The sequence below is a fragment of the Enoplosus armatus genome, chromosome 6 (assembly GCF_043641665.1).
Source record: "Enoplosus armatus isolate fEnoArm2 chromosome 6, fEnoArm2.hap1, whole genome shotgun sequence".
Lineage (NCBI taxonomy): Eukaryota > Metazoa > Chordata > Actinopteri > Centrarchiformes > Enoplosidae > Enoplosus > Enoplosus armatus.
Window position 1 is genome coordinate 26,326,715 of NC_092185.1, and position 17,882 is coordinate 26,344,596.

The 17,882-nt window shown below is 44.1% G+C and overlaps 1 protein-coding gene across 3 annotated transcripts in view; it reads right to left on the minus strand.

The window, feature by feature from the left end:
- Positions 1-17,882, minus strand: part of bcar1 (BCAR1 scaffold protein, Cas family member) — an 81,893-nt gene that overhangs the window by 22,603 nt on the left and 41,408 nt on the right. For all 3 annotated transcript variants that reach the window (XM_070907719.1, XM_070907717.1, XM_070907718.1), the window contains exon 2: positions 2,217-2,960. In XM_070907719.1, coding sequence (XP_070763820.1) covers positions 2,217-2,960 — 744 coding nt within the window. The remainder of the gene's footprint in view (positions 1-2,216; positions 2,961-17,882) is intronic.

Below are 17,882 nucleotides of genomic sequence, written 5' to 3' on the forward strand. Positions count from 1 at the left end.
CAATCACTATGTTAGAAAAGCAAGTCTTGGACATTGAAATGCCTGATAACAGTTCATTCATTTGCTTTTATTTCAAAACACACACACACACACACACACGCATCCAAAACTGGAATATTTGTTCAAAACTGAATGGAACATTTCGCTGTTTGCCATAAAATTCGGCAGATGCTAATTTGATTTATTCTAATGCATTCTAATGTCCTCGTGGCCTTTTTTTTGTTTTTGGATTATGTTGATTTTCCTTATTGAATGTATTGTTCCATAAGGGTGTGCCACCTAGAGTATTTCACAGAGGTCAAATAAACTGGCAATTCAGTCCGATTACTGGCTCATAGTTTCTTATGCATGGTTTAAATTTGTTTCATACATGTTTAAGGACAAACAGGTTTTTTTTTTGAGCGTTAACTGTGTGTTTGAGGTAATAATAATAATAATAATCGTGTATTTATACGCCCCTGGTGTTTGAATCGGTATTGGGAGAGTTGATGGTGTTAGCCAGTGTCCAGTGATGCTGCTGGAGAGGGTTAGATTTATAGTTTGGAGAGAAACACTGAAGTCTTTTAGTAACTGCAGGGGCACCGAGGACACAACACAACATCCCTACTGAATTTTTGATAAAGCGCTTCGTTAGTTGTTACGTTTCAGTTCCTGCGTATGAATTTATTATGAAGTGGTTAAGAGGCAGACAGAGGAACACAGATGAGGTCACGTGTTGAAGAGCAGGAGGAGCAGCTGGACCCAACATCACCATCATCGCCAACACACACACACACAGAGTATTTTTAAAAAACAGTCCCGCTCACAGTGGTGCTTACACATATGGCTCACTGCACCACAGCAAGTCTGGAGGGGCTTCCCCAGAGTACACACACACACACACACACACACACACGCACACACACACACACACACACACACACACACACACACACACACACACACACACAGCTTGTCACCTGCTGGCACAGTAAAGTGCTTACTCACCCAACCACAAGATCGGAGCTGAATTATTAACTATCTTATTATTTCACTGGTCTTCCTCCTCACGCACACACACACGCACACACACACACACACACACACACACACACACACACACACACACACACACAAGGAACTGTTCGGCAGGTTCAGTCCAGCGGGACACTGTGATGTGGAGTGTGAAGACTTCAATTCACTAAGGCAACGGCTGTTATGGGATTCTTTCAGGAGGACAATTCATTTTGTAGTTTTTCCACGGTCGCCCTTTTCTTTATCTTTCTCACCACCATTGATAATAGTCACATCTGATTGACTGGACAGGTGTCACAAAAGTCACCCAGACAGAGACAGACCCAGACAGACCAGGTCGCGCCTACTGAAGTAACATTTCTGTAACGCTTTCACCGCGACGAGTCTTAACTTGAAGGCCGCAGGCTGCAAAAATACACGTCGGGAAATGAAACGCATTAAGGTCGCTGTCATACATCTATGACGCGGGTACCATCTCACGCTGGACGAAGACACTTTCATTTCAATAAACTATGAAACACTGTGAATGAGCCCATTTTACGTTGCTTTGCTGACCAAAAGTGTCAGTCTACGTCTTCACCGCAGTGATACCACTTCCTCTCGCGCACCGGGTGCCAAATATTGAACGTTTCCTTTCCGTGATGCTCCCGTCACGTCCGAATAATGGTCAGCAGGTTAACCCCCCTTCTTTCATCACAAAGCACTTCACACTTCATGTGCCGTGCTGAACTCTCTGAATCGCTCCCATCAGCCAAAGTATGAACATTGACCAGAAAACTCTCCACCCAGAGTACAAATATCTATTTGGGGTACGCTGCACCATCAGGATGAAAATGACCACACGGCACAAAAAAAAAAAAAAGCAACCTTGAATTTGCGGTTTGACAAAAAAAAACAAAAAAAAACAGACACACATATAACAGCAAACTGTGACAATAGCAGGAAGTGTGTTTGTGCATGATACACAAACACCCAGAGCTGAGGTGAAATGAAACTATGCTCGTTTCTCATCTGTTGCTTCAAGATTTTACACTTTTGAACTGACATGAGCGATATCTTCTCTCATTATTTCTTTCTTTAACTCCATTTTGCCCTTTCTGTTGTTTCAAGCTTTCTTGCTTTTATCCTCTCCTCCTTTCTTTCTTCCTGTTTCTGTAAACTAAGCGCATTTGTCCATCCAATCACTTTCCTTCCTTCCTTACCTTGCCCAGTGGCTTGTTGCTGCTCTCCCAGTTCCTCTTATCCAGGGAGGGGGGCACCTGGTACACATCCTGCCCAGCTCCTGTGCCCCCAGCTGGGGCTGCTCCCTGGACTGCCCCGGTGCCTACAGAGGGGGGCACTTGGTAGATGTCCTGCCCAGGCAGATGGTACTGTCTCTGGGATAGAGCTGGGGCCTTGCTGGGGGGCCCTGGCTGCGCCTGTGGAAGGGGTCCAGTTGGGCCAGAGGGGACCTGGTACACACTTTGGGGACTTGGTTTGGGGCTGTGGGAAGGGGGCATCATGTAGATAGAGTCAGGGTTGGGCTTTGCGGGGCTGGGGGTGGAGTAGGCCGGGTGCATAGACGTGTACTGAGTTGAGGGGAGGGGCTTGCTGACAAACCCGGAGGAGGAAGTAGCGCTGGCGGCGGATGGTGGAGCAGGTGTCGGTTTGGCGTAGGCGCTCTGAGGAAGGAGGGGCCGCTGCACATGGGGGGCGGGACACGAAGCGGCGGGATCCGGCGTGGAAGGCATGGCCTGCTGCTGCTGCTGCTTGCTGTCGTACATGCCGACCAGGATCTTGAGACGGTTGCCGGGGACAATGCCTTGGCGACCATGGAGGGAGCAGAGCCACCAGCCGTCCAATCCCTGCGTGTCGCGCTCCAACACCGTCATGATGTCGCCCTTGCGGAAGGACAGCTCGTCCGGAGACTCTGCCACATTGTCGTACAAGGCCTTGGCCAGCACGTTCTGTAGAAAAAGGACAGACGGAAATATGTCAGACATATACTCTTCGTGTTCATCTACTGTTCAATGTAGCTTTGACGAAACGAGGCAACGAGACAACAGGCCGGTTTGTAAGATATCTGTCGATCTGTGGGTTGTTACTGTGTAGAACAAGATGAGCTACAGGGAAAGCAACACAGTGTCCAAAAGTGTGTGGTTTACAGCCGTCTAGTCAAAGTGTCCTGTCTGCACCAGCGTTGCAGGGACAAGTGCGCTGTCTCCTCGTCATTTTTAATTCTCACTTGTTGTCCCTGTGTCGGTAGATCATGTGAATGACACAGAGCTGACAGGTGGATAGGAGCCACAACTCTCGAATGTTTCCCAGCATGCAATGTGGGAACGTTGCTTTAATGTATTTGCTGCAGCCTCTAGTTTTGAGTCCTATGTTTTGTTAAAATCAGTAAAACATCATCTATGCCAAGCAGTACATGGATGATTGCAAACCATGTTAGGATTTTCTGTCTCCTATAACTTAGTAGTAGTAGTAGTGGTGACACTATGTGTTAAAGGTCCCGTACTGCAGAAAGTGAGATTTCCATGTCTTGTTTGATTATAAAGCAGCTTGAGGTGCTGTATAAATACTGTGAAAGAATCAAAACGCTCAGTCCACGGAGAAATGCGCACAGCCCGTATTCAGACACTATGCCTTTAAACGAGCAGTCAGGACTTCCGTAAGGTTGTGATGTCACAACTATACAGTCACAGCACTCAGCCACGCCCCCAGCAGGTCATCTGCTCCAGGCACAGCACCACCCACCAAGTATAGGGACGCTCATCCACCCGCTCAGTCTATCTGAGTTATTGGAGCACTCTGCTCAGGAACTACTCTTCGTAGGAGAGGGGGGCCAGGACAAGATACATAAGGACTTTTATGAACTGTGAATCATGCAGAGCTACTCTAGTGGAGTCCCTGAATAAAAATATTGAGCTGAAATGAGCAGAATATGGGACCTTTAAACCTAAATCCAAGCTTCAATGGGTCTCTTGAGAAACCTGTGGCTGACAACCCAAACAGTTTATAGGATTCAGGATTATAAGCACCATCACATCAATGTGTTTTTCAATTTTACATGTTTGCTGTCTGTCAGATTATATGTTAAAGCACCATCAGACCACGGCAAATTCCTTGTAATGTATGTTACTTGGCAATAAACAGTTTCTGATTCTGATGTGTGGAGATAGACTGAACGTTTACTTTGTCTTGTGTCATTAGCTTTGACCCCAATTACATACTACAGCATACATACACTAAGTACTATACACTAATGGCCATATTGCACCGTTTTATATCATTATCATACTTGTATTATCTCATCATAGGTATATCAGTATCTGTGTATATATATGTCGGCTGATGTGGAACAAGAAACTTCCATTAAAAAAATGTATATCAAAAATCTCGTAGGAGTCGGATTTAGATTAGCACAAAGGAAATCAATGCACCATTTTGTGCAGGAAATGGTGCAGCAACTCCAAAACACATCGCCAAATGGGTTGTTTGTAATCGGCTTCTAAAACGACACACGCACAACATTTTCTGATTTTCCACCCTTCTGGTTTAGGTTTGGTGAGGTTTAGGCACAAACTTGCTTAGGGGCTTTCTGAAGATTGCGGCTACAGTTCAAAGAAACCACGCTGACTGTTGGTTGGTAGAAGATGGGATGTAAACCGTGGTCAACTGTGTCACATAGTCACACACAAGACTCCATACTTCCTCCCAGTGCAGCCTCACCACCGTCAGCAATGTGCGTTAATTCCTCGCAGCCGGGTGAGTAGCTCGTCTTTGTGCAGTAAATTAGACGTCAATGGTGTCCATCGACAGCACGCTCACTTTTTTTAATACACTTATTTTTGTCACTTTTTTCACACTACACGCACACACACACACACACACACACACACACACACACACACACTACACTCAGAACCTGCTCAGAATGAGAGTGAAGTATGGAACTGGAACACAGCAGCTGCGAAGGAATGTTTTTGTGCTGAGCCATGGAAAGTGCGTCTGTCCTTACACGTGAGAAAGAAAAAAGAAAAAAAGGAAAGATCCCAGCCACAGCTGTGCACATAATTAGGATGGCAGCTACAGTCACATGATAATTCTTTTTCATAAATGACACGCTGTTACGTGGGCCCCCATGCAGCCAAAGAGAGGACAAAGTGCAAGGACGCTGAACTGCTGTGAGTGTTTGATCATGGATAAACAAACCAACATGAAACCATGAATGAAGTTCATAGTTGTGTGTAATAAGCAGGGGTGTGTAACTCTCTCTTCTAATACGATCTGATACATGTCTACATACGATTCGGGGACCATACATTTTAACACAGAACGATTCGGTGCGATACGATACAATCTGATACAGTTCTTAACATTTGTTTAATGTAGGCATTCATTTTCCATTATGAATAATTCAATAAAAGTGGCATTGCTTATCTTCAAATAGATACTGTATATTTCATAAAAGACCAGGGAATCCCGAGTGTTTCTGTTGCTCAAACAGACTGACCGCAAATTGTGTAACAACAAGCAACGTTCAAAAAGTGTTGGGTAACAGGTATGTTTTGATGAAACAAAGGCATCTAAGGCGACGTATCATCAGACGCATTCGGCAGGAAGTCGCCAGTTAACAGGGTCACTCGTTAAACCGAAACACCCGCATAGGTTTCACCATGCCGTCTCACCAGGTGAGTGTTGAGATACGTCGTCCTCGTTCTACAGACCTCACAAACGGCCAGACTTTGGTCCAGTGTTCCTTATTTCTTATAAAACGCAAACGTCTTCCAAACCGTAGATTTGATGGTGCACTGCAAACCGCGTCGGACGTGTTTTGCTTTTGACCTCGCAAGCGACACAATGCTAACATTACTCTTGTGACGTGAGAGTCTCACATTGACCTTTGACCTTTTACGAGAGTGCAGAATTAGCATCAAAGCTTGAGTCAACTTTAAAATCGCGGCCACCGACCGGTTCGTGGCACATTTAGAGCGATCCAGAGGTCCGTGCATCGATGTAGTCGCATCTAATGTTAAACCTGGATTCCGATTTGTATCTGTGAATCGTTACATCCTTAGTAATAAGAGTGTATTTCGTATTCAAAATGCATCTGATCTGGAGTTTTAGTAGTGGCACTTTCAATTCAAAAGAAATTCCCTATCATGTCTTACAAACTCCATGTTGGTTGAATCCTACCAACCCACCCACCCACCCACCCATACACACACACACACACACACACACACACACACACACACACACACACACACACACACACGTCCATCTGTGTGGAAACCCAGCGTGCAAACAGAAACACCTCCCCTCAGTCTCTCTGGAACTCTTTGAAACTAAACCAATATTTGCCATCCACGTCTGACTCTCCTCCCCTCTCTGTGTCTGAGTTCCACCCCAACTATCACAGACTAGTACAGCCTGTACTGGCCCCATGCCAGCTCCACACACACACACACACACACACACACACACACACACACACACACACCAACCTGAGCACAAAAGCACTGCCCATTTAAATGAGGCCATGTAATTGGCTTCCAGATTTATAGTCAGACTTTTCTTTCACGGCACTGAAGGCCTGTTCATTGCTTCAGAGTGGGCTACGGAACGAGACAGAGAAGGACACTCGACCCCTAATATACTCACTTAATCAAATTCATTCACTGGCTGTGTTAACACGCACAGAAAATTACCTTTTAACAGGGAAAAAAAAAATACATGCCAGACACTCCTCAACATCAGAAGTCTTCAGTCTTGACTTTCATCTGCTGAAGGGACAAAGTGTCCCCATGTTCATCTTAAATCTCAGTTTAACATACCAGCGGGGACTTTGTGACATCACAACCAGTCATGGAGCCCGTCTAGGCGCCAATAGGTTTGGTATGAATCAGAAATACTTTATTGATCCCTGGGGGGAAATTGTACCTTGTTTGGTGTACCTTTAACCTGTTAATGTCTTTGTGATCCTTACTGTTATTTCTGGCATTGTGTGTATTTTAGATTTGCAGCTTATTGATATTTTACATAACGGAGATATGTCAGTAGTGTGCTCCAGGGTGTGTCAGGACACCGTGACATCTCTGTTGGGTGTGGTTACTGGTGCAAGAGAGCACACTAGTGACCATACCCAAACAGTACTACAAGAATGAGTCCTAAAACCCGGAAATGAGTCAGCATTTTTACACTTCCGGTTCTCTCGTCTGGAAGTCAGTGGGTTTTTGGTTAGATGCCTGAAATAAGGTTTCTTGTTCTACAACATAAAATACGTCAGTAGATACCCCCACTCTGTAAATTTTGAAGCTTTTACGTGTCTTAAAAAAGGCGGTTGCTAACAAGCGGCTTAATGAGACTACAGAGGTTGTCGCGGACATTAATGTCTTCATGCCGAACACAGAAAGTCATCTACTCACTAGTCCGCCTTTACAGCCTCGTTGTGTTTATACTCTATATCTATCTGTCTATATATTTGTATCTATCTATATTCTCTTCAAAGTAAAGCTCACTGGTGGTTCCTTTATAGCCTAACGTTAGGTTTTTACTTCTGGTGATTCCATTTCCGTTTCAAAAATCCTAAAAGTGGTGTTCATTAGTGAAGACTATCTTCACTGAACAAAACGTGTAACTATCAGAAACTTTTGTTCTGCCACAGAGCTTATTTTCTACAATAAACCAAAATCCCATGGAACAATCCCATTGGCTTTCTGTGGAGGGAACGAGGGCGATGCTAACTTCCGGGTTTGTCTACAGATATACGTCATCCCTGCAGCAAACTAGTAAACTGTAACCATGGTAAGCTCCTGTCTTGTAAAAGGGAGAAGGGCACAAAACCATTTGAAACACCGTCTATAGCATATTCTTAATCATCGGCGTCTTCTGATGAATTCAGCATTCAAAGTACTGCAAAGTTTTGATGCATTTCAAGAACGTATCTATCTTGAAAATGTAATTTCCTGCTGTTTGCTATTCACCACAATTTCTCATCTTTGACACATTAACATTACTCCATGCTGTTCTTTGACATTGTTTGTTTTTTTCCTGTTTGTCCCAGCATGTTCCCCTGGCTCTATTGGTTCTTTACAGAACATTTTTCAGTCACATAGATCCCAAAGCCCCATTATTACATGGTGCAAGCTCGGTTCCATAATGCTGCAACACTTCACTTCTTCTTACCATTCTACACCGGTCCTGATTCACAATTACGAGCCAACGACTGGGGCTACTCTGACATGGGAGTCAGTGACACACACTCCTACACTCATTCAGATATATTGTGCGTGCCTTATCGCTGTGTTACTGTCCCTTTGGCTTTCTCTAGTGTGGATGATGAATGCACTTCTCTGTCTGTTCTCTGCTCTTTCTCTCAAGAGTCTCTACAGAGAAATAAACACAGCTACTGAGGCCAGACTGGGGTCACTCTCTCGCATACATGCCCACACACACACACACACGAGGGCAGTATTAGAAGTTTATAATCTATAAAGCACAGACGTGGATATGTTCAAATAAAACAGCTTTTCAAGTGGACACCTGGAGAGGGATCACTCTGGCTTCAAAATCAAATTGTTTTCACACACACACACACACTCACAGAAATCCCCCTCTTTAGTCCATTCCAGCGTCCAGAGAAACAGGAAGTGCAATGAGGATGATTCACGCCACCCTCCTGATTGGACGATGAGTCAGTGACTTGACCCCGAGGTCTCGGAATCACCCTGAATAGATTCTCATGCTCCCTCTCTCTATTTCTGTCACTTTGTGAATCCCAGTTCGTCCAATCGACATTCAGACCCGAGTTTCAGAATGAAGCTAGTTTTGCTCCCCAAACGTAGCTGCACAGAGAGGGATGGGTTTAATAATGAGACTAATTCATATTAATGATTATATCTGTTTTATGGCGCACATCATCTCTCCACTCTATGGCAGTGTCTTGGTATTGAATAGGGCTGAAGGATTTCAGGAACTTAGGGGCTGCGTTGGTAATCTATACAGTATTAAACAACTGTAAGCTTGTAAAGCATAATAGTTGTAAAAATGTCAACTTCCATCCTGGAATCCTGGAGTTCCTGATTCAGAGCTTTTATGGTGATACGCTTCAACGGACTAAATGATATTCTCAGAAGCTTGACTTGGAGATTCCGACTGCCGCTCACCATCTACCGGCTGTCAGTCATTCCCTCAACCACTACCTAGCTAACTAGTTGATTAGCTGATCTGATTTGTCACAGAATTGACATTGAACATTTTGATCTTAAGTATGACTTTAGGAGAAACCCATGTATCCTAACTTTGACGTGGAAGTGGTCTCATCTCTAAGCAAACTCTAGACTTGAGGTAAGTGATTCCCCTACTGGTTATGGAGAGGTACTGCAGTTCGGGACGCATGTGCGCCCAAGCCTGTGGTGAACTTTGCATTAGTTTTATGAACAATGTGGTAGGAATGATCAATTAAAGGTGTGACGGATTAATTGCCAGATGCAAGGTGTATATACAAATACTACTATAAATACTGCGTTGAATTAGAAAGAAGTACCCATGGCTGTTTTTGCGTTATTGGAAGAAAACCATGCTTTTAGAAGGGAGAGAATTTTCAGAGAGCGGAATGACTTTATTGCGCATGATGATCCACTATCGTCTCCCAAGAGATGAAAGTTTTAGCCCCTAATCTGCAAAGAGAGACACGCTGTAATCATGCAATACCCGCGTCTGTCCAAGTTCTGTCCACTTTGGGACATAAAGGGGAAATCGCAGGTGGCATCGATTTTAAGTTAATTTGAGATTCATAGATCGCATGTGCGTAAGTTGCAAATGCACCTCTTAGATCTTTTATAAATCCAACGTAAGCACACCATCGGAAATGATCTTAAGACTAAGTTCAAGTAAAAATATAAGGACATTTTTATAAATGAGGCCCCTGGTTTCTTTGATTAAATATTGAACTGTATTAGCTCTGCCTCAGGGGTCTGCATTTGGGTCCTGTTCCCCATCTGCCTTGCTACACAGCCGTGACAGTTAGCATTGAATATCAGCTTTGTAATCTTCTTAACTTTAATCACATATTTAAATGAAAATACGTTTTGGAGAAAACATAAAGGTATTAAATATAAATCTGGATTTTAGACGCTACCCAGCCATGCTAGGTCTTCGTCTTCCCAGCAGTTTCAACATCAAACCCACAGTGTGTTGGATCTGAATATGTTGTCGCAACAAACAGGTGACTACGGGAATCATAGCGGATTCTTGTAAGACACAGAGGCAGAGAGAGGCTGGAGAACAGAGAGAGATGAGATGAGCAGCAAAGCCGTGACGCTTCCATTTGCTTCCTTCCCCGGTGCTCAGCTCCTGTGCCTCTCTGAGAAAGTACATGCTTACTCTTGCTAAATATTTCTATAGTTACTGACTGGACTCCACACCTGAATCACTGAACAACATCAGCTGTGTGGAAGCTAAGGTTGGACTCATTTATTGGCGAACAGACAAGGGTTTTGCGTCTAAATACCAAGTTTCCAGATGCAGTTTCTTTCAGAAGTGTTCCTCTGACCGTTGCTGAACAAATGCTCCAGTGAGACAGCAGCATGGTCAGTGTTGGGTCTTGTCAAGGTGACATGTCATTGGATCCAGGACGTGTCTTTTGTGAGTATAAGCTTCTAATTTGGTCAGCTCGAGCAAGTTATCAGCTGCAACTCCTATCCAACAACAGCAACTAGACAGTGGAGAAATGATCCAAGAATCACTCAGGTTTCTTCTGGATAATTATACTGCACAGTGATGGTCTCAATACTGTTTCAGAGGCTGAAGAAGATTGTGTGGGATTTGTTTCACCTTTGTTTATTTATTTCTATTTCAAGTCTTTTTTTTTAGGAATGCATCAGCACCGCATGCGGAAAAGCTTCTAGAGCATCTATAATGGCAGGACATAAGAAAGGTTGGGGGGGTTGCCAAAATCGATCCAGCTAGTAGGTGTAGAGCTCCTTATACTCTGCTCTGGACCAGAGTGCCAACAGACCAATGCAGAGTCAGTAAAAAGCGCCTGTTTCCAAGGTTTTTAAGTGTACTATCTGACATTTTGGAATGCACAAATTGAAGGTACTGTATTCCGGAAGTAAATATTAAGCACTTTCAGTGCTAAATCCAGAGTTTCCAGCTCTGTCATCAGCTCTGTGTGGACATGGCTGGAAGCCCTCAAACATCCTTGTCTGCTAATCAGCGTGAGAAAGCCATCAAGTAGACACTTGTACATCCACTCCACAGAGTGCAGTCTGGGAGTGTGGAGAAATGAGAACACAGTGGGAGCTAATCACATTTCCCAGACCTCTCGGGATGAATCCCAGCAGTGACAGGCCCCAACAATGTGACGTTGCCACGGTGACGGTTGCCAGGACAATTGGCCGCCGCAGAGCGACGCCAAAACTTCAATGGCGTCACCTCGTTCCGGGAGACGGCGGAGGATGAAAGGACAGAGGACTGACAAAAGAGACAGTAAAGGTTAAGTGAAGCCCTGAGACTTTTCTGATGATGACTGAAAATGCTTAGAACCCCACTCATTAACTTCCAAAGCAGTATGTTATAGTAAAATTGGTAATTCTGTGAGCAGAGTTAAGAGATTCCATAGTAAGACTTTCCTGCTTTGACTTTTCCTACCTTCTCTTCAGCCCATGAGGGATAAATACTGACGTATATACACTATATACAGTATGTGCCTATAAAAACCTTCAACTTTAAAAGCAAACGGACACTTTGATCAACTCGTCATTTGAGGAGACTTGATGAAAAACACTTTAATGCACCCGTTGTGCATGAAACTAGCAAGGAACAGGAGCTGCGCATTTCTCTAATTCCTGTAACGTCATTGAGAACTGAATTTTGCTACATTCATAGAACGAAAGCACCTGATCGAGCATGCACGTGCAATTGTGGTCAGTCGTCACACCTTTTTGGACAAAGTGCGTAAATCACAGTGATCGGAAAAGCGTTTGAAACGGTCAAAGAAATTCAGTAAGTCGCAGAGCTGCCCGAATCCATGACTTTATAATCATGCAATTCAGATGGTCGTCCGCATGAGAAATAAAAGAAAAAGAAAAATGTCTTTAGACTTGACTACCAGTTAATGTGATGACACTTTTATAAAATATATAAGCATTTTTGTTTGTCAAGTTCTTTTAGAATATACAACAGCAACTAAACCGACAGCTAAAAGGAAATAAGAGAGAAAGGGAGAAACCGAGAGACATCCAGTGAGGAGAAAGTAATGTGAACAGCTGGTGGAGCGAGCTCAGTATAGACAGGTCGCTCATCTGTGTGAGTGTGTGAGAGTGTGTGTGTGTGTGTGTGTGTGTGTGTGTGTGGCTTAATGTCCTTTGTCTCTTGCCTCCTATTTGACCCCTGGGGACAAATACTAGCCTGCCACAAGAGGTTTTGTGTGTGTTTGAGTTTGTGTGTGTGTGTGCCTATTCACCACACTGCAGAAAGCAATACAGAAAAAGCCCCCCCCCCCCCTCCCAGTCACCTATTCTACCCACTCTGCCATTTCTGCAGCAGTCACAATTCATTTCTGCCCATCTCCCAGCTCTCTCTCTCTCTCTCTCTCTCTCTCTCGCAGTAAGTCCAACAGCTCTTCCAGGCCCCCCTGGAGTGAATCCGGGTGAGTCGAGGTTCATCAGGTTGAGTCTGGGCCGTCTTGGGTGGGCTGGAGCGAGGCAGAGCAAAACAGGACTACGCCTTCTCATGTGAGAAAAACGATTTGGATCCACATTAGCATTTCCAGGCGGTTTCAGTAGAGATCTCTGTCCAAAGATGGACATCTGTCTCTTCTTCTACGTCCTCCTTTCAGTTGGCAAGCAGCAAAACTGCATCACTGCCAACTTCTGGTGAGGAGTGGGACAGACAGCCGGCAGACCAAACCATTTGTTTCATGTTGGTAGTTTAGTTGTTTGCAATGTGCTGCAAAGGGAGCTGGAGAGAGTAGTTCAAACCTTATAAGAACTTCTGATGGAGTATCCTGGCCCCTTCAGCCATTATCAGGCTGATCCTTGCATAAAGAAGAATGGCTGGCCAACATCATCATCCTCAGGTCCCTGCCGCAAGCTTGGCACAACTGCAGCCGGAAGGAATTCTGCGTTTTGAGTCGGCTAAAGTACAGCTAAAAACCAGATTTGCAAAAGATCTGGGGCCTCATTTATAAAAATGCTCTCAGAGGGTCTGGAGATCATTTCCGACGGTGTGCTTATGTACTGAGCATAAAAAAAGAACATGTGATCTATAAATCTCAAATTAACTTCAAATTGATGGCACCTGCCTTACAATCCCCCTTTATGTCCCAAAGTGGGCAGAACTTATTGCAGCGTATCTTCCTTTCCAGATGAGGGGCTAAATCTTTCATTTCAACATTTCTTGGGAGACGATAGCGACTTATGAGAAACGGATCATCGTGCGCAATGAAGTCATTCCGCTCTCTGAAAACACTCTCCCTTCTAAAAGCAAACGGTTTTAGTAATAGTAGTATTTGTATATACACCTTGCGTCCGGCAATTCATTTGTCACACCTTTAATAATAATAATAATTCCTATCACATTGTTCACAAAACTAATGCAAAGTTTGTCAAGTACGTGAAGTCTAGAGTTTGCTTAGAGATAAGACCATTTCCACTTATTTTTTATTTTATTTTATATATTTATGATTAATATCAAATCTATTGTACCAGAGTGAAAACATGTAGAAGAGCAGCTTCCACCCGATGAATCCCAAAGAACATGCGGCAAGAAACTAAAAGTCTGGTATTCTGTTGTAAGACGCAATGTGAGCAAAACACGACTTGCGTTGGCGCTGTAACGGATGATACCAAACACACACACACACACACACACACACACACACACACACACACACAAGCAATGAGGTACAAGGAGCAAAAACACACAAGACCTTCTGTCTCCCCACATGCATGATAGAAAACAGTCATTAAGAAACAAGCAGTGGGACACCGCACGTGTGTGTGTGTTAAGGATGGGGGTAAAAAAAAAAACACTTGCAAATGACAAGACTGGACAAGACTCCACATGACAGAAGGGCATGAGAGAGGGATTGTGTGTGTGTGTGTTTCTTCCCAACGCGCATTCTGTCGTGTTTTATTTTGCTCGTCTCACATACTGTAATTGGTGCGACCTAATGAAGAAGTGGATAGCATCAAGTAAAAAAAAAAGGAGGAATACAGGGAATGCCAAAACGTTCACATTTGACTGCAAAGATATTCAGTCCACCACGACTGAAAACGGAGAAGAGCGACGAATCCTCACATCGGAGGAGCTGCAACCAGAGAATGTTTGACGTTGACGCTTAATTATGGGACTTTCATCCAAACTGTTTCATATTGGTACAGCTTACCTGTAACATACAATTCTCCCTCCTTTTTTAACCCCCCACAAAAAAAGAATCTTTTCCTCTCTGTTCGACAGCGACATCACATACATGTTGTGTATCGGCTTGTTGCAGCTCTCCGTTTGAAGCTATCTGATGTTTACACCGAGTGGAATATTCCATGTTTTTATGCTATTTCATCTAAAGGAAATACTCCAGGGACCGAATTCACAAGCATTCTGAGAATACCCTCAGAGAGCTCCTAACTTTGCCTAAAAATGTCTAGCGAGGAGTCCGAGCTTGGGAGTGACTCAGGAAAACTCTGAGAGCAACTCTGAAAGCTTTAAAAACTTAAAAAGCTGTGATTGGTTGATCAAACAAAAATAAGGAAGTAAAAGCACACTGTTAGGGAAATCAATAGGCCTAATGTACAGTATATAAAGCGTTTCATGAACTCACTGTCATTCAGCGTTTGCAGAATATTTCTCTCCATTTTCTCCTCTGCTTAAGAAACTCTGAACCCTCTTAAAAGTCCCCCCCCCCCCCTTCTCCCTAACAGCCTTTCACCTTAGGAGCGCTCTTAAGGGCCAAGATGCTTTGTGAATAACGTTTATCTTTACCAGGATCTAGTCTGAAATGTAAACGCAGATTCTTAGAAAACGTCATAACTCGAAGAATTTTCTTCGAATTTCGTCACTAAGAGCAACTTTTTGTACTAGAACGCTTTATGAATACGGGGGCCCTGATCTTTCGGGCATCACTTTAGGGCACATTTGGAATCTTGGGGGAGCTTTGAGATCTCCGCTAGAATTTGAAATAAACTTCTTCTCCGATTGTTGACTTCTGAAATCCGACATGAATGATTGACAGATTACACTGACACATTCTCAAAAATGTTTTCGGAATAAATTGTTGAATGTGGCTGTAAAATATGCCATCATGGGGTATCGGTACCTGGCAATACATTTGGGACTGTTTTAAAGAATAACAAGAAAATTAGTGACATCGATCGTGATAAGTGAACACTGTGAATGAGAGTTGAGATCCATGAAGATTGTGGAAAACATTATGAAAACGACCCCAAATGAAGTCCCCTGCGTTAAGTGCTAGAACTAACTGCAGCTCTGCTTTGATTTGGTTGAGTGGATGAAGGTACGGATCCTCTGATAACCTGCAGATACTACTACTACTGCATCACTGCGTAGACGAGGCATATAGCTTTCTGTATCCCCGCTACTGCTGAAGCAAGCCTGGGCCTGCCCCCCCCCCCCCACCCCCCTCTCTCTCTCACACACACAGACCCACTTACTACAGCATTCCACAGCCTCCACACACAAACACACAACTCTCCTATAACCTCACATTCCAGAGGTGTCACAGCACGCACACACACACACACACACACACACACACACACACACACACACAGCATCCAGATTCTTGTATTTCATCATAAAGATGAGAAACCACCAAATAACGCACAGCGATCCTCTTTTTCCTTCCTTCCTTTGTTTCTTTCCCTTCTTCCCTCCGTCCTCCTCTTCTCATTTCTCACTCTCCCAACCTCCAACCTCCACCCCCCCCCCCCCCCCCACCCCTTTTTTTTTTCCTGTCTTGGCACGTCAGACTGTTCTTGAGAAATAGTTGCGACTGCACGGCTGATTTGTACAACAGCAGATAGAATTCTCCACCCAGTGGAGCATCAAGCCGGAGCTAGGGACTGCTGCAGAACACTGATGTTTACAACAGGCCCAGAGTATGTCGGGGGTGGGGAGGGGGGGGGGGCTCTACTTATTGCTCCGTGTGTTATATTTTGTTTCAGTGAGAGAGTTAAAGAGTTCAATGATCCAAATGCTGATGGTGTTGTGAATTCTGCATTTTTTTTTGGCATTAAAGGAGTATATTTAAAAGACCCACTCCACTGATTTACCCATGAAGATCAGTTTACTGCCACTCAGCCTGTGAAAGCAGTTGTATCATGTCTTCTGTGGGTCTGGAGGAGCTTTGTCTAAGTCTGAGAAAATAACCCTGACGATGTCATCCGAGTTATTTCAGCTCGGTCTTGAGAGAGGCTACAAATTTAGAGGGACTGCTACACTTGGGGCACGTTTGAAATATGTATGTTGTAACGGATAATTCTTTGCGCTCTTCGGTGCTAAAACATAAATGACAAAAAAAAAAAAGAAATGTGGATTTTCCAAACAGCCGCAGCTTTATGTGCCCTGCTAGGAGCTGGTTCAGGCTGCTGATCCCAGCTGAAGAATTCCTGCCCTTCAGGCTGTGACTAACAGCAGAAAACAACAGCAGGGATTGTGCAGCCTGAAGCACAGGATAGACCTATGTAGGCGTGGCCTGAGTGTTGCTTAACCTGTTGACAGACAACTCTGCTAGGAACTTCTGAATAGCTGCCAAACACACACACACACACACACACACACACACACACACACACACAGACATGCACACAGATAGTTGGCTGGTTCAAAGCACAGAACACAACAGTGAGAAATGGAGGGTGGAACGGTCAAGTCCCAAAGTTTGGGGTGTTATTTTGTCACTGTGTTTCACTTTCCTTCATTCAGCCTGACATCATCTTCACGTTAGCCTGTTTCTGTTTGGATATTGGGGGTTTCTGTTTGGTTGGGGCAAAACAAAATACCAATCAATAGTGACTAACGTATCCACCCTGCTGATGTCACTTTCTGTCGACACGGAAACTGTGGTAGGGGTTGCTGGGAGCGTTTGACACAACTCTCACATTGACCAAACAAATATGTTGACTTACAGCAACCTGTCCACCGTCTAGCTATGTAGAAAGATGACTTCCTCAGTCTTTATCCTGCCTACAAAGCTCTGATTGGTCGACATCATTTGGCAAAACACCGGACCTACTTCGGGAACCAGGCAAGCGCTAACAAGCATCGACACGAAGTCTGCAAATGTGAAACGTATGTCATAATGTCAATCTGCCACACGCAATTACTGTTGAGTAATCCTGTCAGGTTCCATTAACAAGGTGAAGATTCACACATTTGGAGTACCAAGGGCCATGACTGTGACCCAACACCTTCAGAAATGAGTACGTGCAATGGAAGATCTGACCACAGGGCTGCCCACACCTGTGTTTAAGGGCTTTACGAAGCTGCATTTACACAGGTAGCTAAGACTAGAGAGCTGAAAGCTGCTGACACGCCCTCTGATCACTGCGTGGAGGGTGGGTGACAGGTTAGGTTACGATCTTCATTTCTCGGCGTAAAACATACTCCTGATCAAAGAGCTGGAGCTGGAATACACCGTTCAAAACACAGAGGCTCTCTGGCATGAAGCCGCAGAAGCATTCATACACGCATCACTATTTTGTAATTCTACAATCGCTGCAGAAATTCGAAGAAAAAAATAACAAACCAAAAGGTGTCTGGCTTAAAATGGTGTTACAATCACTGGGGTATAAATCTCCTACACTGGTGAACTGTGACACTTTGATCACTCATATAAATCTGCTGAGAAAGCTGCA